At 38.7% G+C, this 18,384-nt stretch overlaps 1 protein-coding gene across 1 annotated transcript; it reads left to right on the top strand.

The window, feature by feature from the left end:
• The first annotated feature begins 278 nt into the window (after positions 1-278).
• Positions 279-9,473, top strand: LOC121421232. The gene is made up of 6 exons (XM_041615895.1): positions 279-320; positions 462-611; positions 2,497-2,721; positions 4,946-5,305; positions 5,787-6,204; positions 8,243-9,473. Exons 1-6 carry the CDS (start codon positions 279-281, stop codon positions 8,425-8,427), a joined length of 1,380 nt encoding a protein of 459 aa, XP_041471829.1. The 3' UTR covers positions 8,428-9,473.
• Positions 9,474-18,384: the final 8,911 nt, after the last annotated feature.

The following is an 18,384-nucleotide window of genomic DNA, read 5'->3' as shown; positions in this document are numbered from 1 at the left end:
ATCTCTACTGTTAGTGAATATGTAAGGATTGGCTGTCCATACTTAAACCACAACGTTTAACCTGGGTTTAAGTTAAACCCACCTTCAGAACACGGGCCTCGGACTCGTGGGTCCTGTCCTAGCGCCAGGATCATGGGATGTTGTTTTAAATTTGACAAGAAAAAAAATGAAGGTGATTTCGGTCCTGGAAAACTTCATATGTACGAAAACGGGTTTCCCTACAGAAATTAGGTAATTTTACTTACTTTTCTCCTATTTGGGGTATGTACGAACTCTAAATGTGGTGCTTCTTAAGGAGAACACGCAGCGGCCACACTAAGGTAAATCATGGGCATGCAGCTTCTAAGGGCCATTCTTAGCGCACACAGGCCTAGTAGGTAATGACAATGTATTGGCAGTAGTTTTTCCTTTTTGAAAAACAAGTAAACATTCTATTCATTCATCTGATTACATCAATACAGAGAGTAATCGAATCAGAGAAGCGAGACTCATTCCGTAAGCTAGACCACGTGAGGGCGCTGTCCATCCAGACGTCTTCGGGTCAACCTATCTGGGTGTCATTCTGTCAGTTGAAGAACACATCTTGGATCCTCCAGACTAGTTCAACCGCGGTGAGTATCGCTTAGGGTAAGGTGGGACCAAACTCCCAAAATTAAGGTTATCGGGAAAGGATTCTAGAACTTAGTAAATGTATTGAAAATGCCAGTCAAATCACAATGATCTGGTGATAGGTCTTTGTCAAAGATTTGTGAACCAGAACAGCTATTTCGTCCTAGGTTTCGTAGCTGACGAAAAAAAATGCAAAATTTCCGACAAATGCTGCTTTGTGGAAGGGCATTTGACAATAGCTATTATTTGTTCTTGAGGCGTCGTGCATGTTGGAAGCGCAAAACTCCTATCACATCAGGTCGGAAATCTTCCAAGTTACTGGTTGAAGCGCAGTGGAAACCCAACCATGGGCCTATCCACGGAGGATTATCTATTGTTACTGGGGGTGCTGTGACAATGCTCAGCACCCCCAGTAACAATAGGATTAATCCTCCTTGGATAGGTCCATGAACCCAATCATGTAGCCACACTACCAAACTCCGTTGCAATGGTTGTCGATGACATCCTGATGTAAAATGGTTATATAAAAGTAGATTGGGGGTTTCCCCATAATGAAACACGGTTCCATGGCATTTGCCTAGGCAACAATTGCTTCGCTCTAGATAAATTCCACACAGGAATGACAAACTTCACCGCTGGGTTTAACACTATACCCTACTCTAAACGTAACATAACATCTTTTCGCAACCCTGACCCTATATCTTAGACGAAATTAAGCCTGGGGGTGTTTCACAAAGATTTAGTATGACTTAGAGTCGCACTTAAATACCGAGTTGCGTACGGTATGAAAGGCTTGACCGCATTGGTCAGATCGTGTAATGAGGACGCGCACTAATGCGTATCTATCAATAAGATCGCGCGTTGCATATCATGTACGCGTCGGCATTTAAGTGCGACTTAAGTCATACTTAAATCTTTGTGAAACACCCCCCTGGAGCAATATTTTTGCAGGAGCAAATATCATGTTACCGGATTAAACAAGGTTAGTGTATCTCGTGAAGAAAATATTAAGAGTGCGAAACCATCGATCATCGGTTGAAACGAAGACGCGGTGTTGCATTGGCAATGATCCTGGGGGAAGGAGAAGTGGATGTGGCAAGGCATTTATCTATATACATGAACATTTGCCACTCTTCACCCAGGTGTCGTCAGTGGGTACCCGGTAAGAAAGAATTCCTTGAATGCTCGAGCGCCCGATCAGGGCAACCGTGCTAAAGCTGGCGTAATAACGATGATGATGATAATAATGATGATAATAATAATAATAGTCAATTTTTATATAGCGCTTTTAGCGCTTTGTGGAGCGTTGTGGCCCAGTGGATTAGTCTTCGGACTCTGAAACAGAGGGTCGTGGGTTCGAATCCCAGCCATGGCGTAATTTCCTTCAGCAAGAAATTGATCCACAATGTGCTGCACTCAACCGAGGTGAGGTAAATGGGTACCGGTAGGAAGTAATTCCTTAAAAAGCTGTGTGCGCTATGAACGCCTAGCTTAGCCGGGTAATATAGGAGCGCCTTGAGCACCTAACAGGGTGGATATGTGCGCAATATAAATACCCTATATTATTATTATTATTCCCAGAATATCTCAAAGCGCTTTACAGCATATTATTACCCCGGTCATTTGAATTACTTCAATCCCACACGAAAAGTGCACAATTTCCACTCCCTGGGGAGTTCCTTGTATTCATTATGGCGCTGGCAAATTTTGAAATATATAATCTTTCGCATATTACCGGGTACCCATTTAGCACCTGGGTCGAGGGTGGCAAAGTGAGTAATAGTATGCAACGCTTAGAAACATTTAAGCGGTATATAAATGTTGCATATTATTATTGTTATTGATATACAAACATGTCTCAATCGAGTCACTCAATTTTCATGACAGAAATTCACACCGGACGAGCTGTTTAACTACGCCGATCCGTATCCACCCTCTGTGACCTTTGCCCTGTCAAATCCGACCACCAACCTCATGTCCGCCGATGCGTTCGTCCAGTGCATGGTTGTCGTCCACGAGGGATCCTCAGCAAACTACCAGGATGCTGACGTCACCACTTTTGTTCAGCTGGTGGGTGACGTCACCGTGGCAAAGAGTGGCCAGTTCCAAAGTGTAAGTTTTTCTCCAATTTGCGTTTAGAGTCATGTCCGCTTAACTGACACACTGGACTAACTACCCCATCACATTGGTTAAGATCATTGGAATAGTCCAAGGCCTTCACCATAGCTAGCATTGGTTATATAAATGTTCTGAAGCAGAAGCTGTTCCAGGATTTTACAAAGGAAGAGGGGTGAGGTATCATTTGCTCAGATAATTTTGACAGGTTTATGCTACAAAAAATATGACTAGTAGAAGAAGAATAATGAATCTTCACTCGCAAAAGCAGGCGCGTAGCCAGGGGGGGGGCGGTGGGGGCGGTCGCCCCCCCCCAAAACGTCCCCAAAAAGAAAAAAAAAAGAAGGGAAAAAAGAAAGGAGAAAAGAAAAAGGGAAGGGAGGAAAGGGGAGAAAGGTAGCTTTGTGTTTTTTTTTTCTTTTTATTCTTTTTTTTTTCTTAAAAGAGAAACTCCATCACTCTTGCTCTAAATTTAAAAATGAATTTTTCTTCCGCGCTGCGCGCGGTTAAATGACAATATTGCAATTCTCCATTGTTTTCCCCACCCTTTTAACTAACCCTGTTTTTCCACCTCAGGTATATGTGTTTCTTACCGGTTAAAGTTCAAATGTATCCATTAGGGCATGGAATTAGAGTAAGGCTACGCCAAAGTATATGAAGTTATCTTTTTTTTAAAATTGATCGCGCAACTTCTGGTCGGGTCGGCTCCGGGCGGGTAAAATTTTACATCAATTTCCACCTCCATAAAGTCAACTTCTCCTGCTTTTCAGCTCATTACCAAACAATCATAATTCTGGGGCAAACAGGTTCCTAAAATTCGCGTCGTATTAAATAAAGAAGTACAATATTTTTTTTCCCCAATCTATTAAACTTCATGTCATTTCCCTTCACATTCATCTCCTGCCCTGTTTTGCGCCCTCAGTTTGAAATGTTGAATGACACTTAATTTTCTTTATTATTCAAAATGAAGCACTTCAGGATAAGTCAAAGAAATTAGGAATCCTCTTTTTTTAATTCAATTTCAATAAATCACAGAAGTTTCAACTTTCTGCGTACTATTTCCTCATAAAGAAGTTCAATAATCTTAGAAAAATCATTTTAATTAGAGTCGATGGTGGTATTAGACGTATCTGCATTATTTTGATGAAACGTCCGCCCTTTGAAATGTCACAGTTTCATTGCTCTGCGCGGGGCTGAATATCTTTCTCCCGGCATATATACACTTCTTCTCCTCTGTTTTCCGAGTTAAAGATATGCACTGTCGCTAAATTGTTTGTAATCAAATCTGATCTTTCCAAGGGAAGTATTCAATATATCTTTGAGAAGACCCTTTAGTCGGGACCCTTTTCATGGCAAAAAAATGATAAAACGCTTTAGCTTCCGCGCTTCACGCGAGGGTATTATTATTTTAATTTCCTCCAATGTATTCCTTTTTTGTGCGTTCACAATCACTTTTTGAAAACAAATTAAGGTTCATGAAAACAATGTTCAAAATCACAATGAGTCAACTGAATTGGAGCTGAAATAGGCACTAGAGACAAGAAAGACGGCTCCTTTTCATTTTAATTTATGTAACACCAAAAGCTTCGCGCTTCGCTAGGGAGGGGGAAACTCCCCCTCCCTGCACCCACCCCCTAGGGAGCGCGCTTTGCGCGCTCTTTAAGTGTTGGCACGCTTCCCGTGCTTTTACCGCCCCCTCCAAAGCCAGTCATTTTTGTGTCTGCCACTGCGAAATGCTATTAAGGACCGAGGACCACTGTTCACTAAAGATGCATTGTACACTGTAAAATATGAAGTGCTAATTTAGCGCTTGAAGTGCTTGTATAGTGACTGCAGTACGAGTACTGATTTTCTAGTTCATATTTGCAAAAAAAATCAGCACTCGTAGTGCAGTCATTATGCAAGCACTGTAAGTGCTAAAATACAACTTCATTTATACAATGTAAGTGGAATTCCAATACTATTTCGTAACAGTTCCCGCTATAAAACAGTGATCATCCGCGCTTCCATCAGCATGATTTAAATGACCCTGCCAGATATCAATGTCGACATACGTTAACGAGTATGACTGAAGTCAAATCGAATTGGACCTGAACTCATCAGTCTTCCTTCACGACCTTGGCGAAGTGTCACACAAAGCAGCGGTAGCATTGAAATGCGCATACGGTGGATCAACGGGAACCTACTTGAAACATTCATTTTTTTTACATCTTGCCTACAGCAATCACTTGGACGGGCATCTGCAAAACGTTTACCAATGCTGACTGTACCTCAAACTGTGGTTACCCCGCCCTCTAGTGATGGATCCGGTCAAACATCCATCTCATCACATTCCTCCCAGATATCATCAGATTGCACCTCCGTGTCGCCGCAACCTGTTCCGGATGTCGACCGGAAGTCGGTGGTGCTGTTGAACTCGTATGACGCACAGTCCGACACGTCGAAAGCCCGCTTTGAAGATATCTACGTGTCCTACAAAGCTCTCGCCGAACTCTGCTTGATGCTGCAAGCTTCAATGACTGGATCCAGCGAAAAAGACTGGATGACTTTCGCAACCAAGATTGGTCTATCAATGGAACAGGTTAGCAGTTATTCTGTACATGATGTATTTTAAGCAATAACCTTTTCAATTGTTGAATGCGGTAGCTTAACTATTATTTGAATCCTTCAGTTAAGACAGGAATGACAAGTTATTCATCTTGATATCGACTACTTTGCCATAAAGCTTAGCGTTCACTATGCGAACCGATGCGACGCATTTTTTTATAATCGCATTTTAGATAGAATGTAAAAGTTATTATTTTATTTGAAGTTTGGCACAATAGGCCTATTAGGAATAGTAAAAATCATAATTTTGCTTTGCGGCAAGCCTTGCGGTAGCAGTAAAGTCCAAATCGGCTTCAGCGCGCAGCCGATGATGACGTCATTACTATTTGAATTTGCTTTTATTCCTACACGGACGTTTGAACAAGACTACATTTCTTCGGGAGGGTGCACGTGCACGCCAGTGCATCCCAGCCTACGCTCTTGATTCATCTTTTTTCTTGTGCTTTCCTTCTTAGGTTGACAGGATGTCCGACCGTTACAACTTCCAGTCCCCACTTTCCATCATCCACCTCTTCTTCGGCACCTGCCCGGCGGCGACGTCCTGTTGTCCATCGACGTCTCCCCGTGAGAAAGCTCGAGCACTCCTCGTACGCCTCATCTCTGTCTTCCAGGAAATGAAACGAGACGACCTGACCCACGTTGTTCGGCGCGAGCTGACGCGCATCGACCAGGAAATCGACCGATACAGCAAGTTTCTCTTCGAAGGCGGCCAATTTGAGATTAGAACAAACGTGGGTGGCGCTGTTACCACAAACCGGACACGTCCGCGACACTCGTTCAGCGACGGGGATGTCACCGTTTTGACACCCTCGGCAGAGAGCTTTAAAGGGAGGCTAAATGACATTGTCTGCTGGTTCAAGAGTAAATCATCTGGTAAGTGTATTACTTAGTTTAATTTCAAGTTACCTTGAACGCATAGACTTTGCATTTTTTGATCATCCGGAATGTAGATGGGACATGATGCTAGGAGTCAATTGGGTGGCACTAGTTTGCGCCAGTTCGCGCCAATACCGAAAGGTACCGAGTGGCGGGTAGTGGTTCAAACTACCATCAAGATGGCGCGTGTTGGTGCGTAACACTGTAACATTGCGTAATATCGAATTTGGCGCGACGAAATTCTAAAACATTTAGACTTTTTCGTCGCGCCAAACTCATTTTGCGCCGTTAAGCGCCACCACGTGCACGCCAGATGAGAGGCGATTTGTACCACTGCACGCCACTAGGTCATGTGTATAGGCACTTGCCCATCAACAATTCTACGATTATCTCACCAAAAAGTCAATCTTGAGTAAAGTACAATTCGGTTTCCGACCGGGTCACTCAACCGCAGCCGCTTTAGCTTCAATGACGGATCACTGGTCTAAAGCAATAGACAATGGTCAGCTTGTGTGTGCTGTTTTCATTGATCTTAGACGTGCGTTTGACTCTGTCAACACGAATGTACTGCTAAATAGGCTCCAGCGTATTGGCTGTTCCGATAAAACACTTAGATGGTTTAACTCTTATCTCAACATGAGATTGCAATGTGTTCAATATAACAAATCTATTTCTGAGAAAGAAAGTGTGTCTATCGGAGTACCACAAGGATCCATATTAGGTCCGCTACTCTTTCTAGTACTTATAAACGACCTGCCGAATGTAATAAAAAAATGGTCAAGTTACAATGTATGCCGACGACACAACATTATTTTTATCAGGATGTGATATAGAAAGTATGAAATTGGCTTTACAAGAAGATGTAAATGCTTTAAACCAATGGTTAAAATTAAATAAATTGATTCTCAATGTTGAAAAGACAAATATGATGATTCTGGGATCAAGACAAAGAATGAACAAATATAATAATTCAGATTCAGATATCTCTATCACGTTTGATGGTAAAGTAATAAATAAGGTTCACTCCACTAAGTGTTTAGGTGTCATAATAGACGATAAACTTCTTTGGCATGATCATGTAGAACACGTTAGTAAAAAAGTATGTGCTGCTCTCGCCATACTGAAAAGGGCTAATCCATTCATTGATGTTACCACTGCTAAACTAATCTATAACTGTTTAATCCAAAGTCAAATTGACTATTGTTGTGAGGTATGGGGTTTAAGATTTATCACACAAACAAATCAAATAATAAAACTTCAGAAACGTGCTGCCAGAATAATACTCAAAGCAAACGTCCTCACCCCTTCTTAACAGTTATTTAAAACACTTGAATGGTTCTCCTATCCCCAAAGAGTAATGTATTTTCGATGTATATTTATATTTAAGAGCTTAAATAATTTATCTTCCGACTTTTTTAATGAAAATTTTAAATTAGTATCCGAAAAACATAACGTAAACACAAGATCCGCCTCCAATCTACTACTCGATGTCCCAAAATGCAATACTGAATACTATAAATGCTCATTCATTATTTCCTCAATATCAATGTTCAATTCCTTGCCCCTTCATTTAAAAACCCTATCCACACTCTCTAGTTTTAAAAAAGAACTGAAATCATATATAATGTCCAGCAAATGTTAAAATGTCAATGATTCTTGTACCACAAATATTTTAGTGATTTAATTTTTCATGCCTTTCTGTCTTCTAATAATTATGTATGATTTATATGTTTTTACCTTGTTTTACATTGTATGTTTTACCACTTGTATATACATGTACTGTTTTTATGCTTTTAGGGCCCCTTTTGATACCAGCTTTTGCTGAAAGGGCACCCTATTGAAATATTGTTTAATAAATAAATAAATAAATTATTGGCAACTCTGGGCACCACAGCCCCTTTCAATTGGCGTGAATTTGTGCGGCACAGTGGACTCCTAGCAAAACATGGCTGTTGTTTGGGATTCTTTATATAGACTTTGCAACAGACTGTACGTGGATCATGTTCACACTCTCTCTGTCTCTCTTCGATTGCAGATGTCTTCAAATTCACTGGAAGTAGTAAGGAAACGACTGCGGAACAGATCTACGAAGTCCCGAGGTCGAATTTCAGCGTGTTTGAAGACGGGAACACGTACGAAGCACTCGTCCCTCTCAAAGGGCGGAAAAACTCGAACAGCGATAAGAGGAAAGAAAAGGCAAAACAAAATGAATATAATTGAAAACAGCAAGTAGAGGGTAACGATCTGCATTACAAGCTTCTCTTGTTCGAAGCATAATCGATATTTCACTCACTTAATCACAACCGAACTATGAAAAATGACCGTGTGTGACATAGATTATACTGCAATGTTCCTGAAGACGGACTTGAATATTTGCAAAATGCGTTGCTTAGGTTATTCATATGAATTTGATGACTTGCAGAGAACATAGACGATAGTGATTGTATTGTTGTTATTGTGTATTGTAGGAATCAAGGGAAGTCAGCAGTGGCGAACACTACTGAATCTGACAAGAAGATAGATTTTGAAATAAATCATATGAAAGCAAACTGTCCTATGGCAGAAAACATGGAGACTGAGGGAAGGGGCTTCTTGGGTCTAGCCGCATGCTTTATCGGTTTTTGTTCTCACATCGGGTCGTTGCATCTGATCGGGCAATCGCGAAACCTGCGCATTGGAGGAAAGGGCCAGCTAAATTCCCTGAATGTTGGGTACAGTTTACACGACCATTCGATAATTTACGCCAAACATCGGGGAAACTGGATCCTCCGTTTCGGGATTATATCTATCGGGGACCTTTTTCTCGAATGGTCAGATATACGCGATTGCCCGACTCGACGCCATAACCAGATGTAATGGTACAATACGCCTTTTTCAGTAAAAAGTATATATCACTGGGGTAAAATACCCTTCTTCATAATGTGATAATTTCGTGTCTCCCACCAACTTTAAAATGCTGTCGCTGCCCCTGTCTTACATTGGGGAAAATGCATAGACTCAAGTCCTTTCTGATGGCTGGTATTACATTACAAGATGGCAAAATACTTGTAAACGAAAACATAAATCATGATAGTCTTTTAATTGCTGCGGTGAAACATGAATGCATTATGACATTGCGAAATAATTTTCTGAAAATATGTCATGTAGGGGTGTAGACTGTTGTGGCTCAGTCTGGACTTTGAACCTCAATGTACGGGGTTGGAATCCCACCACAGCATTCGCATCCTTTGGCAAGGCGTTTATCTACATTTGCCTCTCTCCATCCAGGTATAGACCAATTTCACGGCCTGTTTATGTATTTGGCCCTCTATCGGCGACGCCATTGCTGCGGTGTGCAAGTGCGCTGACCGCGATTGGCTCTGTGTACAAATTCAATGAAAGATTACAGATAAGCTCTGATATTGTGTCATTAACTTCATCATAAAACAATAAAATAAAGCATTTTTGCACTTTGGCTACTTTTTCCCCTTAGTTTTGTCAGTAAAAGTGAGTTGATGATGACCAAGAATCGCTGTTGGTTTTCATCAGGGAGCTCACATCTTGTTGCTAGTAAATTGTGTTAGAGTAGCGGGAGAGTGAACGAGAGAGAGAGAGTGAGAGAGGGAGAGAGGGGAGAGGGAGGGGGGAGAGTATGTGTGAGAGGAGGGGGATAGTGAGAGGGGAGAGAGGAATAGTGAGAAAGGGGGGGGGGTAGTGAGAGAGAGAGGGGGGGTGGGCTAGTGAGAGAGTGTGTGAGAGAGGGAGAGAGAGGGATAGTGTGTGTGTGAGAGAGAGAGGGACTGATATTTCCATCTAAGTCCTTTCTGTTGATGTTTTTTATCCACTGGCGACGCATTCCTTCATCACGGCCTGGAAACCTATGCAGGGAGTACGGCTTCACACACAAACAGGCTTCATGAGTCCAAGGCGAGTGAATTTCACATTCACTTTGCTTCCAATCCTGAAGCTGTCTCCAATTGTTGTGGCAATTGAACCCAGCACAGCTGCGACCGGCACTTCTCCGATTAATGCTCATTGTGAATCTTACAAGAAATCTGCTCAATTGTTCCAAAAAAAAAAAATCGAACGAATGTACCAAATACCCTATTGACTTGTGTACTATAAAAGTTGATTCGCACACCGCAGCATGGCGACCAGTCTGCTGCCCTCTCACGTTGTGAAATTGGTCTATAGTAAATGGGTATCCGTTTGGGAAGCAATGTCTTGAATGTTTGAGTGCCTGATCAGGGTCGCCGTGTTAAAGCAGTGGCAATGTTGCATATGACTATTATTATGTATAAATGTTCCAAATAAGTTAAAGTCAAACCTATTTTTGCCATTCAACTGTACAAATTTCACATAGAATATAGTGGTACTCTGGACTGCAAATTATCATGTCTTGATAAATAAAGCAAAATTCACTGAAAAAATGCTGAAAAATTCATCAAATTTTGATAGCAAATAACGTTATTGAAATTATTGAGTTATTGAATGTTAAAGTTTAGCAATATTGTGTGAAAACAGTAATTTGTACTTCGTCGTGAATATTCATTAAGTTGACTGATGATGTAACGTCCCTGGTTTTCCTGTTCTTATTTTCTTTACATGAAATCATAATTATTTATATATCCATACATGTGTGTGTGATATGTCTGCTATCGGAGAATAGATAAAATAGCTGGCAGCAATGAATACACAATACATTAAATCTTTTATCAATCCAATTCTTTGACGACAAAATTTGAATAAGCATAATTTCATGTAATAAGGTACATATGGAACACGTATAGTTATGAATTATCATCAATTTGCTCAGTTGAATATTTATGAAAACATGCCATGAACTGTTTCATCGAAAAATGCAAATGTTTAAGTTTTCATAATATTTTCTGATTTTACTAAAGTTTTTGTATTGTTTCTTTATATGATATTTATATTTATTTGTTCAATCCATAGTATAGTCAGCTTGGATTACCCCTTTAAGGGATCGTATTTTAAAAGAGGAAACACGAACTGTTTGAGTACTTTTATGCTCAATCAGGCGCTGTTCACTGTAGACGGGTCAATATACATGTACGACCAACAATACCCCCGGAACTAATTGCAACAAATGTTTTTTCAACAGATTTTGGTATTATATGACATCAAGAATAACATGCTAAAATATACCTAAATCCGCATCGAGGAAAGTGGTTATTTTCAAGATAGCGTCCAAAATGGCGCCATTCTCTGAATATGAATACTTATTCATTATCCACCCAAGAATCCTATTTCGGTTCATATTCCATGGTCTAGGGGGTAACGTAATTTGATAATACAGGCAAAAGTGAATGTAAGCACTCCAAGGTACCTGGAAATCCAAGATGACGCCTGAAATGGCTGACATAGGCTGAAAATCCACAATTTATATATTACCTAAATGACCTTTAATTTGGTTTCGAGGGTGAAGTAGTACATTGGAACAAGTTAGAGGGACAGTTAGTGAAGTGGCGGGTTAAAAATTCCAAAATATTCCAAAATGGCCTCCAAAAATGGAGTTTAAAATTGCGATTTGATACTTAAAATGGAAATATATCATTTCAAATTCGCATGGGAGATAGGATTTGGTGTCTAGACTATGGTATCAATGGAAAATTACGTTGAGACCAGTTACTAGGACAGTATGTGAAAAAATACAAGCTGCCTCCCAAAAATGGAGTCCAAAATGCTGTTATTACTTTAAAAAACCTAGACATAGTTTGCTCAATATACAGGAATATGATTTTTGTGTCTGTACCATGGTGAAATGGATCAAATAATACATTGGACAGGACAAGGACGGCCAGTGGTCTGCTATGTCCAAGAATCCAAGATGGCTTCCAAAAATTGATTCTAAAATGGCTGCTAATATTTTAAGCGGACATGCTTTATTTCATATCGGCCTGGGAGATTTGTTTTTTATTTCTAATCCACTGGCCGGTCAAATATTATATAAGCATAAATTACAAGGACAGTCAGTGGTCTGGTATTCAAAAATTCATAGATGGCTTCCAAAACTTGATTCTTACTTTGGCTGCTGATACATAAAGCGGACATAGCTTATTTCATATCGGCCTGGGAGATGCGATTTTGGTGTCTAAACGATGATTTTAAGGGTCAAATTATACAACAGGACAGGTTACAAGGACAGTCAGTGGTTTAGTATGTAAAAATTCCAAGATGGCTTCCAAAAAAGGGGAAAAAATGTCTTATGTTACTTTTAAATGGACATAGTTTGTTAAATGTATGTATGGGGAATACGAGCTTTATGTCTAAGCTTTGGTGTAAGGTGACAAGGAATACATTAGGGCAAGTTACAAGAATAGTCAGTGGTCTGATGTGTTAAAAATATGTCAAAAATTCCAAGATGGCTTCCAAAAATTTATCTACAAATGGCTGATGATATTTAAAGAGGACGTAGCTCGTTTTATATCGGCCAGGTAGATGTGATTTTGATGTCTAAACCACTGGCCCCAAGGGTCAAAGGATAAGTAAGAATGACTTAAAAGTACACATAATTCATTAAAAATACACCTTGAGGATATGATTTTGGTGTCTACACTAGAGTCTAAAGATTAGGGCCAGGTAATACATTTGGTCAAGTTGAAAGGACAGTTAGGTGTTAAAGGTAAATGCTAGTTTTGGTAACGATATCAAAATGAGTTCGTACAGAATCCAATGAAATGACCACTAAAGTGTCTGTTTGTATAAATAAAACGCATGTGCCAAAGGATTCTGGAAGAGATTGTGTAATTGCTGAGAAATCAGCAAATAAGCACGGGATTCGGGTAGGGCGTTGGGCCCGACGCCCTAAGCAATAATTATACATTGTCCCACGTGCGCTTATCTGTGTTGGGATTTTCGGTGTGAACATTTTTCAGCGTAGATTTCAAGATTTCACAAAGTCCAGTTAATGTAGCTGTACCAGATCTAGATTCTCGATGATATACTGGCAATTAAGCCTTGTTTTACAGACTTTCTCATGAAATCAGTGTTAACTGCAACTACTGGAATTTCTCTTTAAGTATGTCTAAAAATCCAAGATGGCTTTGAAAAATGGGGTATTATAAAAAGTGGAAAAATACACCTGGGTTATATTATTTTCGTGTCTACACTGTGGTTTCAAGAGTCAATAATGCTATTTTTGTCTAATCTGCATAGCAGAGTGAGACTATAGGCGATGTCATCATAACTTCGAAAGTATATGGACCTAGGTCATGAAACTTGGCCACCAGGATAGTCAAATATTATCAAACATTCTGCTTGAGTTTCAAGTCACATGGCCTAGTTCAAAGGTCATGTAGAGTAGATGAATGTTGGCCAAGTTTGGGGAATTCGTTTAATTACCATCATAACTAAAAGTTTATGGATTTGATTCATATAACCTAGGAAAAACGAATAATCAAGTATCACTGAAAATCTTGTGCGAGTTTCAGGTCACATGACCAAAGTTAATGGTCATTGAAGGTCAATAAACTTTGGCCATGTTGGAGATAATTATGAAATTGCTGTTATAACTTTAACCCTAAATCTCCCGGGGTATTTTGATTCTTGTCATTCCTGGGGGGGGGGGGTGGGCATTATGGCCCCCTTAAGATCTCAGCCGCGGATTGCGCGATCACAACGAAAATTTGCATGATGGTAGAGAATGACGTAATCTTCGCAGTTGCATTGGTAAATTTCACCGAATTCATTATTTTTATTTTATATGAATTAATTATGCTTTTCATTAATTTTTATTTTTATTTATTTTTATTTTTGTTTATTTTTTATTCATTGTATTATGTATTGTTATGAAAGGGAGCCTTCACCCTACAAGCTCTGCTTTTTAGTTGGTCTCCTTCTCTTTCGATTTAATAGCATTATTGTATTATAGAAATGATTTATGTATTATATTTTGTAAATATGTCTATTGAACTATCATTGTAAATGTAAAAAGATTGAAAGAGAAAATAAATGAATTGAATTGAATTTATTCATGAAATCATACTTTTTGCTCTGATTCACTAAATAAAGCTCCTAGAATGCTATTTTTGGTGAAAATATTCTTTGTAGCATGCCTAACGATTGTGAATGAAAAAAAATTTGGTACCGAGACCAATTTCTTATGTATTTTATTTTTTTAATTTGTTATGTATTTGTCTGTTTTTTTACTTGTTGTTTTTTATTGATTTTCTCGATGGAAATCGTTCCAGACTTCATTCTGATCATAAACAAGGCAAAATTGATTAAGTTTAATCAGTAAAAGTAGAATTAATGAATCATTTATGAATTTTGGCTAAATACACAATTTGCATTAGATTTGTACATGAAATCACGTTTATGAGCAATTTTGGGTGTGACATGCACTTACATAATGTTGCGTAATGTCGTGACCGCGTACCCGGGCGTCACAAATTTGGTCTCAAAATTTGTGCGAGACTTGAAAGTAAAAAGTCAGGTGAAAAAAAAATCGCAGCAGATATATCGCGAAAATTGTCGGGGGGGGGGGCATTGTGCCCCCGGGAGAATTAGGGTTAAAAGTTGATGGATACAATATTCGAAATGTGGACATAGGGGTAATGGAGTATCACTGACGAGTCTTAGGTCACACGATCAAGGTCAAATGTCATTTAAGGTCAATGAATTTAGTATTGTATCATTATATGAATGGTGTTTTTGTGAATAATGATTTTATAATAGTTTTCAAAGTCAGAACTGTTGCTATAATGAATCTCGTAATGCAGGTGGGACTGCCAGAGGCGGTCCACTTGTTAAGTAACAGCACTCATTTTAGACTCCGATTTTTGGAAGCCATCTTGGATTTTTCGACACACTGGATGACTGACTGTCCTTGTAACTAGTTTTCTGCCATTTTAAACCATTGTTTAGACATATAAAACATATGCCCTTGACTGATTTTACATGAACTCTGAACATTCTTTACGGCGGCTATTTTATACCCCATTTTTGAGGCCATGCACCGTGGACTTTTTGACATAATTGACCACCGACTGTCCTTGTAACTTATCCCAATGTATTATGTGACCTATTTAACCATGGTATATACACAAAAATTATATCTCCCAGGTAGATATGAAATGAGGTATGTCCATTTGAAATATCAACAGCAATTTCAAACTCAATTTTTGGAAGCCATCTTGGATTTTTTAACACACCAGTCCACCGACTGTCCTTGTAACTTGTCCCGATGTATTATTTGACCACTGAAACCATAATCTACACACCACAATCATATCTCACAGGTGGATATGAAATGAACTGTGTCCATTTGAATATCAATAGCCATTTTAAACTCCATTTTGGAAGCCATCTTGGATTTCTGGAAAAACCACACCAGTGAATTTCCTGTTACTTGTTCCAATGTGCTGCTTTACACTTAAAACCCTTGAATAGAATTCAAATCAGAGTCACTTAAGTATTACAGAAAAAAATGTATTGTGGATTCTCAGCCTACTGCAATCATCTTGGGCGCCATCTTGGATTTTTCCTGGAACCATGGATTGTTTATATCACTCTAACGTGTATCGACAAATTTATTTCCCCTGGTACCATGGAATATTAACCAAAATTGGATTCTAAGGTGGATAATGAATAAGTTATATCCATTTTCAATGAATCGCAGCCATCTTGGACGCCATCTTGAAAATATTCCCGAATGCGAATTTCGGTAGATTTTTAGAATGTTATTCCTGAGGTCAAATACTTCCAGAAACAGTTAAAAAAACCTTTTGTTGCAATTAGTTCCTGGTCAAATCATATATTTGGACTATAGAAAATAGCCGTAGTAACTATGCAACATTATTTTGTACATCAGGGGCACTCTTTTTTTCCTGGAAAAAATAAACACTTGACCGTTTGTTTATAAATGTAAGAACAAAAAACAAAATGTATAAATGGTAAAAATGCACAAAATTACAACCACTATAAATGTTTTCATTTGAGTAACGTTTCGTTCGATATGTATTTCATATGTTTTTTTTTTAGAGAAAGGAAAGGATTGCCCATATATTGCATCAATGCAGAGTTCATGGTTAAATGATGATGATATTGATATAAACATAACACGCGACCTTCAGAAATTATGAATTAGTGGTTGAAAATCGGTTATTTTGTTTGCCATAATGGCATCATATGACTCGTAGGTTCATGACGTTTGTGACTAATAATTTTCTATTAAATATTGACAGCTAACTGACCCAATTTGTAGGTCAAAGTTTCAGGATTCTTGTGAACTCATTTACCAGAATGGATTAGGCGGAAAATAGAAATTATACAAGCTCTAGTCAAAAAAGCAAACAAATAATTGGAAAGAAATCATAGTTATGTTCTTTAATTCTTTAATTGGTAATCATATCAAAACATTTGTTTCCACAATACAGATATGTACAGACACACACAACTGAAAACAAAAATGAACCAAATAAAAAGTCAAACATAATATAAAGAAACGAACATTACTCTGGGGAGCCCCCTTCAAAGAAATACAAAATTAGTCTTAAAAATCAGACTCCCAACATAAAATGGAGAGTAACAATTATTATGCTTCTAGTATTAAACTGTTTGGAAACTGGTCACTCTGACTTACGACTGTCGTCAGTTGCCAACCAAGTCTGGAAACTTAATCAGATCAGTAGTCTATAAACACAGACCTTTAGTTTTTCCAATAGTGCATCATGCAGAGTCTGATGTATAGGAGATTAGATTGGCTCAAGTTATGTATCTATTTCTACCAAATACACATGCTTGTACATTAATTGGAGTCTAGTCTCCATACTCGAGATGATATTATTATAGTATTTGTTAAGGTATTGTATTGGAGTCAGTGTCTACCGACTATAAGATCAGTTTGGGTCATTAATTGTGAAAGTATTGTATTCTCACATTCTATATCTCCATCTTCACCCCCTTAGTATAATATGTCACACCATCCTTCTCTCTCTCTTACCTCTTACTCATTTGTATATTAAGCATTGTAATAAGCACTTTAAATACTCCCTGAAAGACGTAAATGGTGTACTGTATTTTATTAATGCAATTTCTTGAAATAGAAAATAAATAAATATATATATATATTTGAAATCATATAAAAACTATTGTGATCTTTGATTCCCAGTATCCCGGAAAAAAACTTAGATGAGCTGAACTGGATGCCGAAAATACAAAATGATGAGGATGAAAACAAAATATGCTCCTCTTCCTCTTCTGGTCTCTCTCTATTTCTCTTCTCCCACTATGCCCACCTCCCTCTCATTTTCTCTCTCTCTCTCTCACTCTATGTCTCGTTCACTCTCCCGCTACTCTAACACAATACTAGCAACAAGAAGTGAGCTCCCTGATGAAAACCAACAGCGATTCTTGGTCATCATCAACTCACTTTTACTGACAAAACTAAGGGGAAAAGGTAGCCAAAGTGCAAAAATTCATCATACCTTCATCGGTCAGATATGGCCATTGTCTTACATCGTCTACCCAGGTGTCCATGCTTCATTTTATTGATTTATGATGAAGTTAATGACACAATATCAGAGTTTATCTGTAATCTTTCATTGAATTTGTACACAGAGCCAATCGCGAGCAGCGCACTTGCACACCGCAGCAATGGCGTCGCCGATAGAGGGCCAAATACATAAACCGGCCGTGAAATTGGTCTATAGGTGCGACCAAAAACAAAGCCGCAATTCAGTGCAACTGCAAGTGCTCTAATGGTATTACTAGGCTTCGGGAGGATGAACATAATAGAATACAAGGATATTCATCTTTTTTATTTGAAGCCGGTTTTAAGGTTCATACTGGCGCAAGGCTGAGTAAGAAAAAAAATGAATTTGTGCTACTAAATTTTAATTTCCACTAGCAAGTTAAAATTATGACGTTTTTTTTCTCTTTCTTTTACTGCTATTTATTCGAAGAACACAGTTCAAAACAGATGTCAATTTTTTTTCTATTTTATATGAGACCTTATGGATGAAATATGAATTGGGCTAGGTCGGTGAAAATATTTAATGTGAAAACATCCTCATTTCTTTCTAATCTACGGATCGTTGAATAAAAAGCAAGGTGGCGTGACCGAGTTGTCTAAGGCACCCGACTTATACCATGAAAGACGGTGGTTCTACTCCCGCCCAGGTCTTTGAGCAAAGCATTGCTATTTCATATTGCATAAAATAAAGGAAATTCATC

This window comes from Lytechinus variegatus, chromosome 9 (assembly GCF_018143015.1).
Source record: "Lytechinus variegatus isolate NC3 chromosome 9, Lvar_3.0, whole genome shotgun sequence".
Taxonomy (NCBI): Eukaryota; Metazoa; Echinodermata; class Echinoidea; order Temnopleuroida; family Toxopneustidae; genus Lytechinus; species Lytechinus variegatus.
The sequence above is the reverse complement of the archived record's forward strand: the minus strand, read 5'-3'. Positions and strand labels throughout refer to the sequence as shown.

Excerpts from the sequence above, each read along its gene's own strand:
- LOC121421232 (XM_041615895.1), top strand. The coding sequence starts at position 279 with ATGTGGTGCTTCTTAAGGAGAACACGCAGCGGCCACACTAAG. Across the intron at positions 321-461 it reads CACGCAGCGGCCACACTAAG|AGAGTAATCGAATCAGAGAA; the intron begins GTAAATCATGGG and ends ACATCAATACAG. Across the intron at positions 5,306-5,786 it reads TTGGTCTATCAATGGAACAG|GTTGACAGGATGTCCGACCG; the intron begins GTTAGCAGTTAT and ends TTTCCTTCTTAG.